The 20,212-nt window shown below is 44.3% G+C and overlaps 1 protein-coding gene across 1 annotated transcript in view; it reads left to right on the top strand.

The window, feature by feature from the left end:
* Positions 1-19,207, top strand: part of FZD6 (frizzled class receptor 6) — a 37,002-nt gene extending 17,795 nt beyond the window's left edge. The window contains exons 3-7 of the mRNA XM_084848968.1: positions 1,376-1,572; positions 4,547-5,561; positions 10,542-10,690; positions 13,476-13,919; positions 15,203-19,207. Coding sequence (XP_084705094.1) covers positions 1,376-1,572; positions 4,547-5,561; positions 10,542-10,690; positions 13,476-13,919; positions 15,203-15,368 — 1,971 coding nt within the window. The 3' untranslated portion in view covers positions 15,369-19,207. The remainder of the gene's footprint in view (positions 1-1,375; positions 1,573-4,546; positions 5,562-10,541; positions 10,691-13,475; positions 13,920-15,202) is intronic.
* The last annotated feature ends 1,005 nt before the right edge of the window (positions 19,208-20,212 follow it).

The following is a 20,212-nucleotide window of genomic DNA, read 5'->3' as shown; positions in this document are numbered from 1 at the left end:
ACTGGAGAATGTTTTCCACTGCCTTTTTGTTTTGGTGGTTGTCAGGAAATGTGGGCTTCTCGCTTTGTATAATGGAAAGTTTCCAATTAGCCCGTATAATGAATACCAAAAATCAAAGGGAAATCTGCCTATTTATATACCTTCCAGGTAGATATTGAACATAATGAGCAAATAACATTATTTATTTAGATAAGTACATAATGTGTTACTTTGGAAAGAGTTGTCTGTCATTTTAACAATCCGGTGGAAGGAAAAGGTCATCTACAAACTGAGCAATGGGGGATTTGGGTATTTAATCAAATGTGTGATATGGTTACAAGAAAAATGACTTCAGATATGATGCTTATGCCATGGGGTTCACAGTGGACACTTGGACTTCAGTTACTCAGTGGCAGCAGGTACTTGGCCTCATCCAGCAGTTGCTGACAGATATGGGTATGCACACAAATATACATATACATTCTTTCTAGCTCTCCCTCTGCCAAGGGGTTAATTAATGGATGAACAAAAAATGGGAGAGATAAGTATCACATGAGACTCTGGAAAGAGGGTTTTTTTAAACTACTGAATTTTAGGTATTTAGTTAATTTTGATTCACACTAATGTCTATGGACTTCCAATAGCTCTTGGTGGTAATCTCAGTGAAATAAATAGCTTTATAGAATGCTTTTTGACATTCAGCAAACATTGCTTAAAACTAAGATTCCAGGAGAAAATCCATTCTATATGCTTTTTCACAAAATCAGGCTGCAAGGTTTTTTCCTCTAGTTCTTAATATATTTATTATAATATATAACAATATTGCAAGTTTAATGGTTGCTTATGCATGTTTTGTTTTGGTGTAAATGTTTCCATTCTGCAGTCCGAGCTGGGGCCTCCCTGGGGCAGCTGTTGCCCAGTGCTTTTATATGTTGTGTTGACAACGGTAATAAAAGTTGGGAGTTGTATAAAGCTAACTGGAAAGAAATAACTAGATTTTCCATCCTGTCCAAATGCGACATACCATACTCTGATCTTTCATGAATTTGGAACACTTCCCATATTTTATATACTTTCAAACATGATGGCCTCCCACTGTCCCCAAGAAATCAAACCCAGATGCTCTAGGAATCTAGCATTACCTTGAAGGCTACTCTTCCTTAGTCTAGTACAATAGGGGAAGAGAGGAAGGCTGCTGGAAGAGGCAAGTGAGAGGGGACTATTCTACCTATGAAACATCACAGATTCCTAATCAGTCTTTTATAAAAGTTCTGTAACAAGTTGGTGTCAGGTCTACAAGAAAACAAATACAGGCTACATCGATTTAACATCAGCATTGCTTGGAGGTGTGTTCTTTATAGACTTGCTAAACATAATATTTTTTCCCCTCCCAAAGCCATTTCTTCCTCTTCTGAATATTGACTGTTCACCAGATGTCCGTGCATTTCTGTGCAAAGCATTTGTGCCTGCCTGCGTGGAACCAGCACGTGTGATTCAGCCGTGCCGAAGTCTTTGTGAAAGAGTGTACTCCGACTGTAAACAACTGATAGTCACTTTTGGAATCATGTGGCCTGAGGAGCTTGAATGCAACAGGTGCAGTGCTTTTCATTCACTCTTTCATTTCTGCTGGACTTTACTTGGACTTGAGAGCAAGTCCCAGTTCATCCATTTCTACTCACCCAACTGGACTCCTCATTGTACAACAGAGGAGCAGGCTCCACCCCTTCCCTGCCCCACACAGGTGATCTTGTGTGTAAAACAGATGCTCTAGGCTGACAGCCAATTGTGTGATGCTCCGATTCATGCATTTCCATGACTCCCTTGTTTCTTTTTTGAGGTGGAACTAATCATGGGAATTGGGCACCTGTGTGATTGGGCATTTACATGGATTGCCTGCTTGATTTCCCTGGCCCCACAAAAACACTTCAGTAGTGAAAAGGGTGTCTGCGCTCCTCCTTCAGAGAGAGAGGAGCACTGCCAGGGGTATATATTAGAACCAAGTATATTTTATCCTTCTGATCATGAGCTGGACAAATGTGTCTGTGACTGGGTTCGGATGACACGATAACCCATGATAGGTTAAATAAACCACCGTGGCTTATTTAACCCATTGTTGGTTATTGTGTGTTGAGAATTTTTTAATTCACGATGGCTTGTTTGGCTGAAATAACCCACTCTGAAAACCCATGGTCTGTAGTAAGGGTTATTAACCCACCATGGGTTAATCATGTCGTGTGGTGCTCACCGTGGCTTATTCCAGTGGCCTACAGAGTCAGCTGGCAACAGCAGCCAAAGCCACTGTGGCTGCTCTGCTCCAGCCTGCAGAGCCCTTTTTCCGAGATCTGATAAACAGTCCAGGGACAACGGCAGCAAACAAGCACTTTTTTCCCTGATACCACGCTACAGTTACAAAACAACAGCTTTCCCCTAGTACAATGGCAGCCTTGCACTATCACGCTACCCCACTACAGCAAAGTTACACAAGGACAGGCTTCCCTGATCATTACTTTGAAAGTGCGCAACTTGGGAAATAGGGGGAAATGGGAGAATGGGGAAGAACTGCTCACTTTTTCATGAAGAAGCGCAGTTCCACAATTATCCACTACAGTATCTGAAGGCTCCCCATGAGGGCACCCCGCCTGTATAATTTTGCCCCATTCCAGCAAGCTGTCAGGGAGTTATAGCTCCCACTCCCTTTTTCCTTCTCTGGTCACTTTTGCGCAATTGCACTATAGTGCTATAGTGAACAGAAGCCTCTCTGCCAGCAATGTCTGGGGGCGTGTGTGTGTGTGAAATGTGTGAAAGCAACTCCGCTTTATTGTCGTTTATTGTTTGGATGACAGTAAAGGTGTCTATGCCAGCAGTGGCTATAGAGGGAAATGTACAATTGAGGATTTTGTCCCGATCCTGCAACCCCCCCAAAGGTTTATTTGACCCACCCCCTTTTTAGTGCAGTTGGGATTTTTGCTCCTCTGGGGTAATTGCACAGGATTTTGTTGTTGGATCGGGTGCCTCTTGACTGGGGGAGGCTGTGTATGAAGTGTTGTTCCGATCCTGCAAACCTTAAAGGTTTTATAGCCACCCCCCATGCACATTTTTGGTGCACTCAGGATTTTCACTCCTTGGTGGGGTTTTGGTGTTGCATTGGGTGCCTCCTGACTGCAAACTTCCAGCGCTTTACAGGTGAAACAGCACCACTGCTGAGGCGGGGGGGACTGCAGCAGGTCGGGGAGTGAGTCAAATTACACACAGTAGCTTAATAAGCTACTCACAGTAGCTTATTAGCCTGTTCATGTGGCGGGGGATCATGGACTATTTCAAAAATAAGCCACTGTGCCTAGCTTATTAACCCACCATGGTTATCCTGATGACTGAATGCGGCCTGTGTGTATCAGCATGGCTGTTTCTTAATAGAATCAAATCCACTGTTCCTGCTCTTCCAATCGCCACTGCAAGTTTTCACAAGGTTCTTCAGACCCTTGCTTATCTGTGTAGGGGACAGAGATGCTTACAGGACTAGCATGCATTGTAGGAGATAAACAGTAGTTGAGAGTAAATTTTCTAAAAGAGGGTACGGTGAGGGAGAATTTAAAGAACCCTAATAAGTAAAACCTTTAACTGTACACATTAAGCGCGTTGGTAAGAGAACCTGGGTGCCTTTCCCTCCACCATGGTCAAAGAGCACATAAATGTATTAGCAAATCTTTTGGGAGTTAGTAAAAGGAAGAACCCAGGTTGAGTTGACATTAGTAATATAGAAATGGCCCCATTCTCTGATTCTTGTTTGTGAACCCATTTATTCTGAAAATAAATGAATGTTTATTCCTAATTGGAACTCACTGCATTCCTGTTTCGAAGACTATAACCTACCCAGAGGGCTAAATAGTGTTGCTGTGTATGCTTGTTTGAAGGCTTCAAGCAAACTTACACAGCTGTCGAAGAGCTGGACATATTGTGCCCACCCCATCTGAGTGAAGCCATGGCCACTGACACTGCTAGGCACAGCCCCTGACATGGTGCATCCCTACAGCCCCCTGCGGGAGGAGTCTATCCACTCCATCCCCCTGAAGTGGGGTTTCCCCACAGCAAGGGAAGGGGGCAGGCATATAATTCTGTCCCTCAGCCTCCTAATCTCCCTTGGCTTCAAACTGTATGGTCTGTAAAGGTATGTGCTGGCTAAAGAATTCTGCTGCTAGAATTCAGTCATGTTCAGTAGCTGAAGATGTTACTACAGCCTTCAGTCACTTGGACACATTTAAATAAAATTAATAAATGTGTTTTATAAACAAAGTAGCCCCAATGTGCACAAAGGGGTCCCTAGGATTTCAAACCTAGCATGCCAGGTTTCAGGTGTCTAGGTTTTACAGTCTTGGTCTATGATGCTTATAGACAGGCAGACGTGCTCTTTTATTTTTCTAGACAAACTCAGTTATAGTTTAGTTCGATATTTTATGAAGTTACCTGAAGGATCTATTTTAAAGGCTATAGGAGTGTAACAGTAATGAAGCCTCTAGATGGTGGACCAGTTCTGTGGTCCCTCAACATTCTTTCCCCTTTGCCTTCCTAGGTTGGAGGATTGTGATGAAACTGCTGTCACTGCTTCTCTAACCACAAGAGCCCATGACACTCGGCGGACACCAGGACAGCCTAGAAGGGACTATGGATTTTGGTGTCCCCGCCATCTGCAGACCTCCAGTGGACAAGGCTACAAGTTTTTGGGCATTGATCAGTGCGCACCCCCATGTCCCAATATGTACTTCAATAACCATGAACTAGATGTTGCCAAAAGCTTCATTGGGATTGTCTCTATTTTTTGCCTTTGTGCAACTCTGTTCACATTCCTAACATTTTTGATCGATGTTAAACGATTCAGGTATCCAGAGAGGCCAATAATATATTATTCTGTTTGTTACAGCATAGTGTCTCTTGTGTACTTCCTTGGATTTGTCCTGGGAAACAGAACAGCCTGTAATAAGGTAGATGAAAAACTACAGCTTGGAGAAACGGTTGTTCTTGGTTCCCAGAACAAAGGCTGCACGATTGTTTTTATGGCTTTGTATTTTTTCACGATGGCCGGAACAGTATGGTGGGTGATTCTCACAGTCACTTGGTTCTTAGCTGCTGGACGAAAATGGAGCTGTGAAGCTATTGAACAAAAAGCAATGTGGTTCCATGCAGTTGCCTGGGGCATGCCTGGCTTTCTCACAATTATGCTTCTCGCCATGAACAAAGTAGAAGGTGACAACATCAGTGGTGTTTGTTTTGTTGGCCTCTATGACTTAGATACTTCTCGATACTTTGTCCTTTTGCCTTTGTGCCTTTGTGTCTTCGTGGGTTTGTCTCTCCTTTTAGCGGGCATAATTTCCCTCAATCATGTGCGGCAAGTCATACAAAATGACGGCAGGAATCAAGAAAAGCTGAAGAAATTCATGATTCGAATTGGTGTCTTCAGTGGCTTATACCTGGTACCTCTAGTGATGCTCTTGGGATGTTACATCTATGAGCAGGTGTACAGGAAGATCTGGGAAACCACTTGGGTCTATGACCATTGTGATGAATTCCATATACCCTGCCCTTATCAGGTAAGGGTGAAATACTTGCACAATTTATACCTGAATAACGCTGAGTTTTGAGATGCATAACTTCTTCTGCATATGTATGCAGCATTGGTGATTTGGTTGCAACAACAGATGTAGTATTGCTTTGTCTGCTGCTGTTGTATGCTTTGTGCTGTTGGCCTGTAGACAGTGAAAGAGGTGATTGTGAAAGGGAGGACTATGAAGGCATTTGCAGAATGTTCCTTATCCAGCGTGGCACCCCTAACTATTGAATAGTGCTTTTCCAAGACATGTAAACTCATTTGCATGAGTACCAAACTTCCATGGAGTATCTCTCAAATTTTATAAAACCCTCCTGAAGATGCTAGTGATTGGTAGCTATGATCTCCTAAATAAAAAAGTTAGAAATAGGATTATTACTCAGTAAAAATAAACAAACAAAAACCTAATAGGGGAGTGGGCCATAGCTCAGTGTGATAGAGCACATGCTTTGCATGCAGAAGGTCCCAGGTTTGACCCCCAGCTTTTCCAGGTAGGGCAAGGAAAGAATCCTGCTGAAACCCTGGCAGCGCTGCTGCCAGTCAGTGTCGAAAATACTGGGCTAGATGGGCCAATGGTCTGACTCAGTATAAGGCGGCATTCTATGTTCCTAATATACTATTGAAGCAGGGGTAAGCAACCTGGTGCCCTCCAGATGTTTTAGGTTACAATTCCCATAATCCCTGAGCATTCACCATGCTTGCTGAGGCATATCGAAGTTGTAGTTCTGTGGGTTTTACACCCATCTGTTCCTGTTGACGATGATGACTCTGAGCATAATACAAACCTGGTATGTATTACTGAGACCTGGGTGGGGGAACTGGGAGGGGTCACTCTCTCCCAGCTGTGCCCTCCTGGGTACTCGGTGCAGTACCAACACCGACTCGAGGGTCGGGGAGGGGGGGTTGTCGTGGTCTATAGGAATTCAGTCTCCCTCTCCAGGCTTCCTGCTCATTCGAGTGCAGATCTTGAGTGTTTGTACCTTGTGTTGGGTATCCGGGACAGATTAGGGATTCTGTTGGTGTACCGCCCACCCCGCTGCCCATCAGTTTCCCTGCCTGAGCTGATGGAAGTGGTCTCGGACTTGGTGTTGAGGACCCCAGGGTGATGGTCCTGGGGGATCTCAACTTCCATGCCGAGGCTGCTGTATCTGGGGCGGCTCAGGACTTCATGGCTGCCATGACAACCATGGGGCTGTCCCAACATGTCATCGGCCCAACGCATATAAAAGGACACATACTTGATCTGGTTTTCTCGACTGGGCAGGAGGATGGTGATCTGAAAGTGGAGGAATTAACATCTGTCCCTTTGTCATGGTCAGATCACTTCCTGCTGAGGTTTAGACTCCTGGCAGCCTTCCCGCTCTGCAAGGGTGGGGGACCTATTAAAATGGTCTGCCCCTGGAGATGAATGGATTCTGATGGATTCCAGAGGGCTCCGGGGGATTTTCCTGCTGGTATGGCTGGTGCTCCTGTCGAAGCCCAGGTCGCTCTGTGGAATGCAGAGATGACTCTGGCGGTTGACACGATCACGCCCAAGCGCCCTCTCCCTCTGAGCAGAGCCCGGCCAGCTCCTTGGTATACACCTGAGCTGAGGGCAGTGAAGCAAGAGGGGAGACGGCTAGAACGCAGGTGGAGGAAAACTCATGCTGAGTCTGACCGAACACAGGTAAGAGCCCACTATCAAGCCTACTTTGTGGCAGTGAGGGTGGCAAAGAGACAGTTCTTTTCCACCAGCATTGCATCTTCTCAGTGTCGTCCAGTGGAGCTTTTCCGAGTGGTTCGCGGCCTGCTACATTCTGGGCCAGGGAGAGAAATGGTGGAACCCTCGGCGGCATGCTGTGATAAGTTTGCAAGGTACTTTGAAGACAAAGTCACTCAGATTCGCCATGAATTGGACACCACGATGCAGTTCCATTGGCAGAGGCATTCAGAGCACCGTCCGGTCCAGTTTTTTTGGATGAGTTTCAGTTACTGAGGCCTGAGGGTGCGGACAAGGTGCTTGACCAAGTCCGATCGACCACTTGTGTGCTTGAACCTTGCCCTTCATGGCTTATTAAATCAAACAAGGAGGGGATGTCCGGCTGGGTCCAGGAGGTTGTAAATTCCTCCTTGAGAGAGGGAGTGGTGCCTGCTGCTTTAAAAGAGGTGGTAATTAGACCACTCCTGAAAAAGCCTAACCTGGACCCAGAGGATGTTAACAATTATAGGCCAGTGGCCAACATCCCCTTCCTGGGCAAGGTGCTTGAGTGAGTGGTTGTAGGACAGCTCCAGGCACTGTTGAATGAAACAGATTATCTAGATCCATTTCAATCGGGCTTCAGGCCTGGTTTTGGAATGGAAACTGCCTTGGTTGCCCTGTGGGATGACCTCTGCCAGGAGAGGGACAGGGGGAGTGCAACCCTGTTGATTCTTCTGGACTTCTCAGCGGCTTTTGATACCATCGACCATGGTATCCTTCTGGATAGGTTGTCTGGGTTAGGAGTTGGAGGCACTGCACTACAGTGGTTCCGCTCCTACTTGGATGGCCGATTCCAGAAGGTGGTGCTGGGGGATTATTGCTCTGTGCCATGGCAATTGTGCCATGGGGTTCCACAGGGCTCTATTTTATCCCCCAAGCTGTTTAACATCTACATGAAACCGCTGGGGGAGGTTATCCGGAGGTGTGGGCTGAGGTGCCATCAATATGCAGATGACACCCAGCTCTACCTCTCTTTCTCATCAAAACCAGGTGAGGCAGTGGCTGTTCTGAATCAGGGCCTGGGCACGGTAATGGACTGGATGAGGGCCAATAAACTGAAACTCAGTCTAGACAAGACAGAGGTGCTGTTAGTGGGTGGTTCGTCTGCCCGGCTAGGTGATATTCAACCTGTTCTGGAGGGGGTTGCCCTCCCCCTAAAGGATCACGTTCGTAGTTTGGAGGTGCTCTTGGATCCAGAACTGTCACTTGAGGCACAGGTGAACTCAGTGGCACGGAGCACTTTTTATCAGCTTAGGCTGGTATACCAACTATGACCTTATCTGGACAGAGATAGCCTAGCTACAGTTATCCATGCTCTGATAACTTCTCGTCTGGATTACTGCAATGCATTATACGTGGGGCTGCCTTTGAAAACAGTCCGGAAACTTCAGCTGGTCCAAAATAGGGCAGCAAGATTGTTAACAAGGACTGGCCTGCGAGCTCATATTACGCCAGTACTTTTTCAGCTGCACTGGCTGCCAGTCCGTTTCCGGGCCCGATTCAAAGTGCTGGTGTTAACATTCAAAGCCCTTAACAGCTTGGGTCCAGGTTATCTGAAGGATCGCCTCCTCCCGTATGTGCCTGCCCGGACCTTAAGATCATCAGCAGCAGCCCTTCTCCGTGAGCCCCTGCCAAAGGAAGTGAGGCGGGTGGCTACTAGGAGGAGGGCTTTTTCTGCTGTGGCACCCCGGCTCTGGAATGAGCTTCCTAGTGAGGTTCGCCTGGCACCTACATTGTATTCCTTTCGGCACCAGGTGAAGACCTTTTTATTCTCCCAGGCGTTTTAGCATTTTAGCTTTCTAAACTTTTAGCTTTGCTGTTTTAAATCTGTACTTTAAACTCCTGCACTGCTGCTAGGTTTTATTGTGGTTGTATTGTTATATTGTGGTTTTAATGTTCTATATATTTTAAGTGGTTTTATTGTGTGCTGTTTGGTTTTAGTTTTTGTGAACCGCCCAGAGAGCTTCGGCTATTGGGCGGTATAGAAATGAAATAAATAAAAATAAAATAAATAAAATAAAATATTTATTTTTAGAATTGGTACATAAAACGTTCTTTTCTTTCCATTAAAATAGATGGCAACACCCTCTGTATTTTATATAAAATGAATGTTTAGCTACAAAATGTAGCAATTCAGAACTACCTGTTTTGTGGATAGGAATAGCAGCCAAAATGAGCTATATCCGCCTAACGATACCTAGATAGATGGTATACTTTCTTGAGGTAGCATAATACAAAAATTATTTCAGCATAAATATTTACAAGAGAATATTTCCTTTTTGGTGATGTGCTTGTTGCCATAGATTGATGCCTAACATTGCTTCATAGTTTATTAGATTCAGCTTGTTCCAAGCTTTTAAAAATAACCAATTCAGGATGATGGTAGAGATGTGAACTTACCAAGATATATAAAATAAAATTAAGAGGGCTTGGTAAGACAGACAAGTACGCACTTGAGTTAAAGATCATTGCTTTTTCTGAGCCTGTTTTGCGCAAGAGTGGATTAATTTCGCAATGAACAGCAGAAAAAGCACTGGTACATTACCCCCAAGGCATTCTTAAGATTCTGCCTCATCTAATTAACTTCAGTTCATCAATTCCATCATCTTTCCTCTGCATTTAAATGACACAACCGTATTGCTTGTTGCTATACAGAGTGTCACTAAAGAAATTGGCTAGTGCCAATCTCCACACAGAATAATCAGCCACACTTTTTCTGCATTTTTATCTCTCCTTTCATGCAGCTGTGGCCAGATTCTTGAGTTTTGAGTGTTTGACTTAACTGTACCTGGGTTGTTGTTGTTGTTTTTACATTAAAATGTACACATGTTCAAAAGATGTTTCTCTGGGTTGCTTCTACAGGATTTCTGGAATTGTAGTTTTGTGAAGTCATTTGTGTAGTGGGGGTAGCTAACTATTTATTGTTTTTTCTCAATTCTTATTTTTGTGTGTTCTAAATAAAGTAAAATAAGGCTGTTCAGAATTCTAAGTTTCATATTCTACCACTCCCACCTGCAGCACTGCAATTTCCAGAATTTCTTGGGCAAAATAATTTAATTGTGCAGGGTAGGTATTCTCTTATTTTTAAGTTGTTTTAAGTCTGCATGTAGCATAGCTAGTGTAAAACTGGAAACTACTTCATCACTATTCACTTTGTCCTCAGAACTGTAGTGCAGGAAAACCATTTTTCTATTGTATTCTTAATGAATGGTTATTGTTTTCCAGGTCAAAATATTGGCAAGACCAGAAATAATATTGTTTCTAATGAAATACCTGATGACTTTAATTGTTGGCATCTCTCCAGTTTTCTGGGTGGGAAGTAAAAAGACCTGTTCGGAATGGGCAAGTTTTTTCAACAGAAATCGCAAAAGAGAGTAAGATCTTCTTTGTTTTGGGGTGGTGGTGTTTATACAGTGTCTAAAATCACACTAGGCACTGTTAATTGACATGCTTTAAAAATGTGTGCTCAGTATGCATCTCAGGTTGCAGGAAAATAGCCCCCAAAACAAAGTCCCTCATTTTTAAAGTGGAACTTCTGTTGCTCTCACTATTTTAGGTGCTTTCTGCCTTTTCTCCTCCCCCACCTCCAGTGCACACACACGTGGGCTAGTAGTAAATCGGAACAGGGTTCACCTGTCCTCCCCTACTTGAACACGCGACTTATGGGTGATCACTGACTTCAAGCGCCAGTTGGGTGTCAGTTGCAAGGTCTAGAGGTGTCCTCAGACCATCAAGTAGGTCTGTGTTTTTTTTTAAGCTGCAGTTAGCCAGATGCAAAACATCCCCTTGACCACTTTTTCCTTGGTAAGCTAGTCCTTTTTCTCATGTTGCAAAAGAGCATGAGCTGTTTAATTCTAAGCAGCAGGGCACTGATTTAGTCAAATCATATGTGTCTTCTTTTTTGCACCCCATGTTGTTGTCATGAATGATTTAATTCTGTGCCATATTTTACAGAATATTTAATGACTGGTTTTACTGTGTTATTTTGCCTGTAACAAAGTTATTTGTAGATCATGTGGAATTTCTCCTCTTTTTGAGATAATTGTTTCCTGAATTTTTCACAGAGAAGAATTCTGTTCTGTTTAAATTCTTACTGAGTTTACCTTGTACAGTTATAAATAGGCTATGTGTAAGTTCCCTTGGGTATACTTTTCCCATTTGCTTTCCTTTGGAATTTCTTTACATCCTGTATTCTTAATATGTCTTTTACATTTCTATATTATCTTAAGACTTCTTCCGTCACGCCTTGCAAGCAATTTTCCACAGCTCCTTCAGTCCACATTGCTTAACAGATCCCATTCCATAACCCCATTCTTGTATAGCCTGTGTCTTTGCTTAGCTCAACCCCCCTTTTAAAGTAATCTTCTCTTTAAACACATAGCCCTTTCTTAATTCTCCTAGTTTGTCTTGGTTCTAGTCTGATTTATTTACTGACATCCCTAGTGCAGTTCCTTTTAGGTAAATGTTGCTTTTGTTGCACTAAAAACTGCTGTTCCTGGCATGTGCAGTTATATGCAATAGTGTGAAACTCTGAGCAGTTCTAGCTGTTGAGTGAGCTGGTGTGATAGATTTATGAATGAGCCAACAGTTCAGAGTTAATGTGTTAACAGCTAAAACCTTGGCAAACAATACAGATTCTGTGAGTGAAGTGTAAGGCGAGGTGGGGTGAGGGATACTCAAGAGTCTAGCGATAGGAGCAACTGATTACAGTGTGGTCAGTCAACAAGACTGAAGAACAGGAAGCAGAGTGTGCCCCAGAAGTGGGGGCAGGGGGTTTCAATGGAATGGCTTCCTGTAAGGAAGAGGAACAGAGCCAGCAATGGCTTGAGAAGCAAGGGGATGCAGGTGCAGGCCTGAGGGAACAATAGGATGGAGGAGGTAGGAAGTCGAGGGGAAAGGTAACCCAAGGGGAAAGTGGGTGCGCATGGCGAAAATACACATAGTGTTGTCAGAGGGAACGAGGGTAGCAAGACTGAGGCCTGGAAAGCAGAGTGGGAGGTTAGCACAGTGTTAAGATGGCTGAAGGAAAAGCAGCTGAGAAGCAGCTTGAGGACAGCCTAGCTGGTAGAGGGCAAAAGCAGGGACCATTTCACACATTGCGTAGAACCTAACAGAATTCACTGTCACGTGATTGGTGATGGACACTAAGGTGATGTGGTAATAGGAGGGGCAGTAGCTCAGTGGTAGAGCACATGCTTGGGATGTAGACGGTCTCAGCTTCAATCCCCAATATCTCCAGGTAGGGCGCGGGAAGAGTCCTTCCTGAAACCCTGGAGAGCCGCTGCCAGGCAGTGTCGACAGTACTGGGCTAGATGGACCAATGGTCTGAATTCAGCGTAAGGCAGCTTCCCATGTCCCTAACTTAGATGACTTTCAAAGGGCTAACACGGGAAGCTGCCTTACGCTGAGTCAGACCATTGGTCCATCTAGCCCAGTACTGTCGACACTGCCTGGCGGAAGCTCTCGGGTGTTTTTCCAGGTGGGGATTGAACCTAGGGCCTTCTGCGTGCAAAGTACGTGCTCTACCACTGAGCTATGGCCCACTCCTAGCTTAGATGAATTCATGGAGAACAGGTCAACTGATGCCTTTTACATGAGGTGTGATAGCTAAATGGAACCTTCTTGTTCAGAGTCTGTATCCTTCTGGATAGCAGTTGCTGGGGAGGGCTGTTGCCTCCATGTCCTGCTCCTTATTGATTTTAAGTTTTAAGTTACCCAATAGCCAGTAGCAAATCACCAACTCTCAACTTCCACTTTTGTAGCTAGAAAATAGAAAGAATGTATGTCTTAATAGCTGTTGAAATGAGTCTAACACAATCTAAGTCAGTGGAGATCATATTTCCATCTCTGACTTTGTAAAGGTGGGAGGGAGAAATCATTATCTAGCTGATGGGTCCTTGCAAAAAATGTCAAACATGCATTTTTTTGCATATTAGTGTTATGTAAGTGAAAATAATTTGTCCATATTTCTGCAGGCTTGCTCCATATAAGCAGAAAAACGTTATTTAGAGTCTGGGGCAACTTAAAATCAATAAGGAGTTTTGGCATTGCCTTCAGAAATGTGAGGGTGTACAGGTCTGAATGCAATTGACACATCTATGAAATAATTATGAATGAAGTTGATAATCAACATATATCATCTGTCTTTTTCCTGATCAGTCCAATTAGTGAAAGCCGGAGAGTGTTGCAAGAGTCATGTGAATTTTTCTTAAAGCACAACTCTAAAGCAAAGCACAAAAAGAAGCACTACAAGTCCAGCTCTCACAAACTGAAGGTGATTTCAAAGTCAATGGGCACTAGCACAGGCGTCACAACTAATCACGGGACTTCTGCAGTGGCAATCGCTAACCATGATTACTTAAGCCAAGAGACTTTCACTGAGATCAAAAGTTGTCGAGAAACATCTGAGAGAGAGATGGAAGCAGATGGAATGCCCACTCAGAAAGCGGAGGAAGAAGAATTTGCACACAGTGAACGGAGTGCATTGCAAAAGCTATCCAGCCCTAAAGTGCCTTTGGAACAGCTAGAAAAGAAAGGCAAGACAGACAACATGCAAGATATTGCCAGTTTATCTGAAAGCATGAGGAAAGTGACTGAAGGAAGGTAAGGCACTCTTAGTTTTCCCTTCTTTTGTGTTTTAACTTCTTCGTGGTCTTGTTAATAACTTGGAAAGAAAAAAATGCACACATTTTACTCCACAATGGGACGAAATCTTGCAAACAAGCTTTTATCCCATGATGCTGCAGCATCTGTACTGGGGTGGGCAGTTGAACTGATCCATAACAGAAGACATGTATGTTCTCTTAGACATCTACACATCTGTGCACTGAAAATGGAGTGTCAGATATTATGGTTTTGACAGTTGGCTGGGCAATATCCAGTCTTTGAGCTTGGAGCTGCAGTATAACAGTTGAAAGGAGAGTGGCCAAAACAGAAGAAATTAGCAGTGAGACATCTTGATCGAGTAGAAACACAAGGGCCTAATCAGATGGATAATGAGAGTAGAAACTCTGAAACCTGAGCAAGAGCCTGTGCAGACCTGTTGGATTTGGATCTGGGATGCTTGCTAGGTCTTGCCCAAGATGGCTCAGTATCTCTGTAACCTCAGTTTCACGTTTGTAAAATGCAACCCATCTCACAAGGTTCTAGTGAGGATCAACAGCATAAATATAGTAAACATGCATTAAACATTAAAATACTGTATAAAATATGAAAATATAAATTGCCATGTTAATTCACTTTTTACTGAAACCAATACTTCTCTTTGGCCCCATCTTATCATCCAGGCATTCGACTCTCCCTTAAGCCTTTTCTAACCACATTTTAGCAAATCCCATTGCGAGCAGACACAACAGTCCCCTGTTCTTGGTCCTGACCCAGTGCCTGGAAATTACTGAGCTACACAAGAGACCTGATATTTGATTATTTAGGAAGGATGCTTCATTCTAGTCTCCCCCAACCTGTCATGCTCCAGATGTGGTGGACTACAATGCCCATTCTATCCAGCCAGCATGGCGAATAGCCTTCACTATGTGGGATGATGGGGTTGTAGTTCAATATATTTGGAAGGCACCAGGTTGGGGAGGGCTGCCTTATTCTGAAGTAGATCATGGGTCTAAGTAGCCCATATGGTCAGCTCTTCTATGGTAGCTGCTGCCTACCTGAGGCCCAAAGGTCTTCCTCATCCCTGCAACCCAAGATCTGTAACTGAAGATGCCACAGATTAAACATTGTACATGTGAAGCATCTGACCAGTGTAAGTTGAGTATTCCATTGGGCCTTAAATGTTTTTTTAAGGTATGTGTTTACTTTAATGCTTGTTTCTTTTATATGTTCTTCAGATTATCTGTCTCAATGTAGAGTGTTTCTTTTTATGTCTATAACAGGGCAACTCCTAAAAGTGACATTGTTGAAACTCTTCCACTCCACGTCAGTCACCCGCACCTTGATGTTTCCCAGCCAGGCAGCACCAAGGGGTCAGCCTTGCTATTTGCCCAGTCCTCTTCAGACTCAAGAAAAGCTCAGGAGTCTGGTCATAGTTCAAACGCGTGAAGATGAAACATGTTACATGAATACAAGTTATGAAACAGATGGGTTCTATGTTACACTGGAAATGACTGTTGCATTGTGTCTTGTAAGTAAACACTACACACAGTAAGTAAGCACTTCACACAGTAAATAGGCACTTCAGGAAAAACTAAAATGTTATTGTGTCAATGCCCAGCAATAACCTCAAACTCCCAAAGTGTACCAGTTAGCAGTAGGCTTAAGGGGGGAAAGCAGTATGTATATTGCAACTTTATAAGCTTTATGTCAAAACACCATGAAAGTAAGCTTTATGTCAAAACACCGTGAAAGTAATAGGGGAAGAGGTTTGAGATTTTGAAATATATTGGGGAAAACTCAGTAGTTTTAACCTCCTGCTAGCAGTGCTATTTACTGTTTAAAGTGAGGGGACCTGTGGCCCTCCAGATGTTGGACCACAACTCCCATCATCCCTAACCATGCTGTGGTGGCTAGGCCTGATGAGAGCTGGAGTTTAAACCATCATAAATAGTTGTGTCATGCAGGGAAAAAGAAATTATACAGTTTGTGGGAAGTGATGAAGCTGCCAGAATAACAGGGCAGAGCTGTTTTCTAAGGATCAACTTAAGACGCAACTGGGCAAGCAGTGTCTTGAACTCCTGCAGTTGAAGATAATCCTGTATCTACCTCTGCCCACCTCATTAGCCATCTCTGGCCTGCTTGCCAGGGAATCCCTCACCTGTTCTTACTATCCAGTAAGGCAGGTGCTCATTTACATCCACACCTGTGATCCCTGTGGTACACTAGCCCATAGGATGTTCCCCCAAAGGATATTGGAGACCTGCTTCTGTCCCTGCCAAAGCTGTGAGCTGGTTTTGCACAGTAGAACTGTAGTCTTATAAGGCAGTGAAGAAACGCATTTAATAATAATAAACAGTTGTGGTAATGACACTGGGCGGACATTGGTGTAGATATCTCAGTGCATGCATTTGTGTGAGGCCTGGGTTCCGGTGCCTTCTCTAGGAGACAAGTTATTATTTTTAGAACCTTAGCGGGTTGGCTCATAGGCTTGGGCCATTAGTAATATTTTATGGTAGTTTATACACTGAAATGGGAAGGGACTCTTGAATCAAAAGCAATATAAAGCAGCTACTCTTACGTAAGTTTAATATAGAACTACTGTTTTCTTAATGTACAGGATGCTTAATACATACTGCTCCCAAACCCTTCAAGTTTCTTTTTGCTAGAGTGATGTTGCGTGGGCGCAGGGAGCAAACCACTGTTGATATTGCAGGCAATAATTTTGGTATTTAGTCGAACTGCTACATTTCAGATCTTGGTTTTGAACACAATATAACAATAACATGTTTATATGGTGATTTTCTGTATAAATGGGCACTGGAGCCCATTTCTTTTTTTCTCTTCATCGTGCTCATATAGAATAGACCTCTGATAGACAACATACAACCCACAATACCTATGACACCCGTTTTTGGGTTTTTTTTGTTTTAAAGGTAGTTTTGAGGATCTAAGCTTTAACTTTTTATAAACTGTGTTTTATATTTCCTATGGACAAGGGGATTAGCTTGAAAAATGGGAAATGAGTATGTTATTTGCCAGAAGTCATGCAATCCTGACTTTATAAAACGCAAAACTTCAGATCTCATGATTTTTGAGCCCATGTATTGATTCTTCAAAGCCGATTTACTCTTCACAGCCCCAAATATCTGAAATCAGCAGATGAAGTAAGCCTCCTCCACCATTTTAGTCTGCAGGTAGAACTCATGCATCAGCTGCATCTATCTGATCCCAGTTTGATATAGGTGCTGTTTTCTCCATACTGTAGCCCTTATTCCAGAGCTGTAAAATAGCCACTGGCCTGTTTAGACACGAAGGGCAAGAGGGTGGTTAGGGGAACCACGCTGCGGGGTAGTTACCACAAACCACGCCATGTGCTCCCACCACACAGCCACAGAACTGCGGTCTGCACCTGGTTCTGCTAACCACCGCAGTCCTCCTGGCCGCCCTACCATGCATTCCAGCAGCCCATGCAGCTGAAATGGCCACGGGCAGCCATCATGGAGCCGGCACAGCAGCTGCTGCCTTCCCATTGGTCCATGGCACGTGTAGGGTAGGCCTGCTCTGCCGCTGCCAATCCCTGCCCCATCCGCCACCACTACCATCTCGATGCAGAAGGTGCGCATCCGAGCTGCCTGTGGCTCCCACTTGTAGGCCAAAAATGTGGCTTGGGTTCCAGCATTGGCATGACAGATGCAGTTCCCCAGTCCTCCACCATGCTTCCACACAGCAGTGCAGTGCAGAGATGCAGAACATCTCGTTGCCTCCGCTCCTGCCTCCTGGTGCTGTCCCCAGTTGCAAAGGGAGGAAAGCACGCCCTTGGCGCCATGCTCCTCCACTCCCCAGGCCCCTTGCAGAGCCCCCCAAGTCAATGGACCAATCCAGGGTGCAGAGTAATGCTTTACTGGTGTATAAAGCAGCTGCTTTGGTGTGTGGAAACCCGGGCCAGCCAGTTTATGATACAAAAAGCATATAAAAATGGAAAAACATTACCAGGACTCATATCAGGCAAGGGGGCATAGGGTCAGAAACCCAGGGGTAGAATGATGGGATGGGGCACCCCCTGGCATGGAGGAAGTGGGGGCTCATGGCACTGGATGGGTGACTGGGGCATGGCTGACAGGTGCAACCTTCACCCAGGGGACACATATTCCCAGATCAAGTCCGTAATAATAGTGCAGATCTGTCGCACATCATTTTGTGTGGCGAGTATGGGATGAGAGTTCAGGAGTGGAGGGGCTTTCTCCTCCCCCCCTTCCCCAGTGTTTGGGCCATTACCCCCAAAGGGGTTGGGGGCTGTGCCTCCATGAAGCCCTGAAATGTGAGGCCAGTGTATTTCTCAAGTAAAAGTGTGAACACCCCAGCCCAGCTGGGCATGTTCACAAACTGCCCTAGGCAGTTTCCCCTATTATTGCTGAGCCACTTCTGGTTTCACTGGATCATGTTTCCTGTACACTGGATTTGACTTCCAGTCCTATTGTCCTTCTTTGAGTCAGATGGACACTCCATACCTCACAGCCCTGCAGTGCTAAATAGGTTGTTTACACAGCAGTTAAACTAAAAAAAGGCAAGCATTGGGATATAGTAGCTGTATTCTTGCACTTTGCTGCTTTCTGCAAAAGAGCAGAAGGAAGCATGGATTTTGTTCTCCTTATGGGTAGTGTAGGGCAGCTGTGGCTTCTATAGTCTGAAATGGTTACATAATGTGATTTTTAAAACCCCTAACTTCTTAGGCACTTCAGAAAAGTTGCTTCTATCATAACCTATTGTGGGTTTAGCAAAAAAACAATGTTTTGCAATTCTCTACTTCTGTATACCAAAACTGATTAAATAGTTTGTGACTGTGTTAGTCAGGTTTTGGGAGAGTGGCTCTCACCTGTGGTCGGGATTTGGCAATTACAGTCACCATCTTTGCCATAGCACCCATGAATTTTGTTCTGGCAAGCAGAATCCAGCAAGAAGCAGCTGTGGTATTTTGTTTCTTTAAACAACAACCTGCCAGTGAGCCAGAAAACGAGGTTACCAGGCATGGATATTGGGACTGGGGCAAAGCTGCAGTGCACAGCAGTTCGTGGTTGTAATTCGCTCCTGCCACTACAACACACCTGTGCATTTTCCTTTTGTGTACGTTTTTTTGCTGAGCATTATATTCCATGACATTTAGACGCCTACACAATCCTGGGAATTGGACAGTACTAATGCAGAAGAGTGTTATATTTAAGAATGAACTCCCAACAACTTTATTTGGAGGGATAAAAAAAAAAACATCTAGGAACAAGAGAAATAAACCCAAATGCACAAACACAGTACACTTGTCTTAAGAATATCATATCGGATATTTTAGAGCATCACTGCTGTTAAAACACTGACAGCTTCACATTACTTGCCCAGAATGATTTCCTTTATCTTGGAAGCATTGGTGAACACTCTCTAGAGCAGTCTGCCCTAACCCGATGCCCTCCAGATTTTTGGAACTACAACTCCCAGCATTTTTGACCACTGGATATACTGGCTGGGGCTGATGGTAGTTGAAGCCCAAAACATCTGGAGGGCACCAGATTGGGAAGGCAGCTCTAGAGAGTAGAGTATCTTTGGCAGTGGGAGGAGAAATGGGTATGCTTCAGGGTTCTAGAGGAGCCTGGACTACTCACTTTACTTTTCACATTGTTGTCAGCTACTTTTTACACCATCTAACAATATAACTTTTGCATGGCTTGAATTCTGAACTGCAACAGTGTTCTTTTGGAATTCATATTTTTCCTGTAACTGCACATTTTATGTATGGTTGGGCATTAAAAAAAAACCAGATAGCGTCAGAGAACAGGGCCACCATTTCTGGTACATCTGGTGACTGAGTGGTGACAAGGCCTGGGCACTATGTCTACCAAGATAGGCAGACCTGGCCTTTGAGAAATTTGTATACCAGGTCTACCCCTCTGTTTCTCAGTGAGTACACCTGGTGTCTGAGCAGTGTCTTTCCACCCATAGTTGAAACCTTTGATTCTTTCCCTGACTCTTTTCACCCCTGTAATAGCCCTTGGGCCAACAGCCATTACAGGGGTTATGGGCATAGTTAAATGGGGGGGAGGGGTGTGACCTGCTCTGCTTGCAGTCCACTCCTAGGCTCTGCTCTGTAAGCAACACATACTAGATTCGGGTGCCTTTGCAACAGGCGTATTTTTTACTACAATACTTGAAAAACCACTAAGTTCTGAGGAGCTGCATGGCACGCTGTCTCAGCTCCAAGGCCTGCATGAAGAGATGGGGAGAAACTCCACTGGGGCCTCCTGCTA

Source organism: Heloderma suspectum, chromosome 4 (genome assembly GCF_057233095.1).
Source record: "Heloderma suspectum isolate Gila_16-S chromosome 4, 16-S_ref, whole genome shotgun sequence".
NCBI classification, from domain to species: Eukaryota; Metazoa; Chordata; class Lepidosauria; order Squamata; family Helodermatidae; genus Heloderma; species Heloderma suspectum.
The sequence above is the reverse complement of the archived record's forward strand: the minus strand, read 5'-3'. Positions and strand labels throughout refer to the sequence as shown.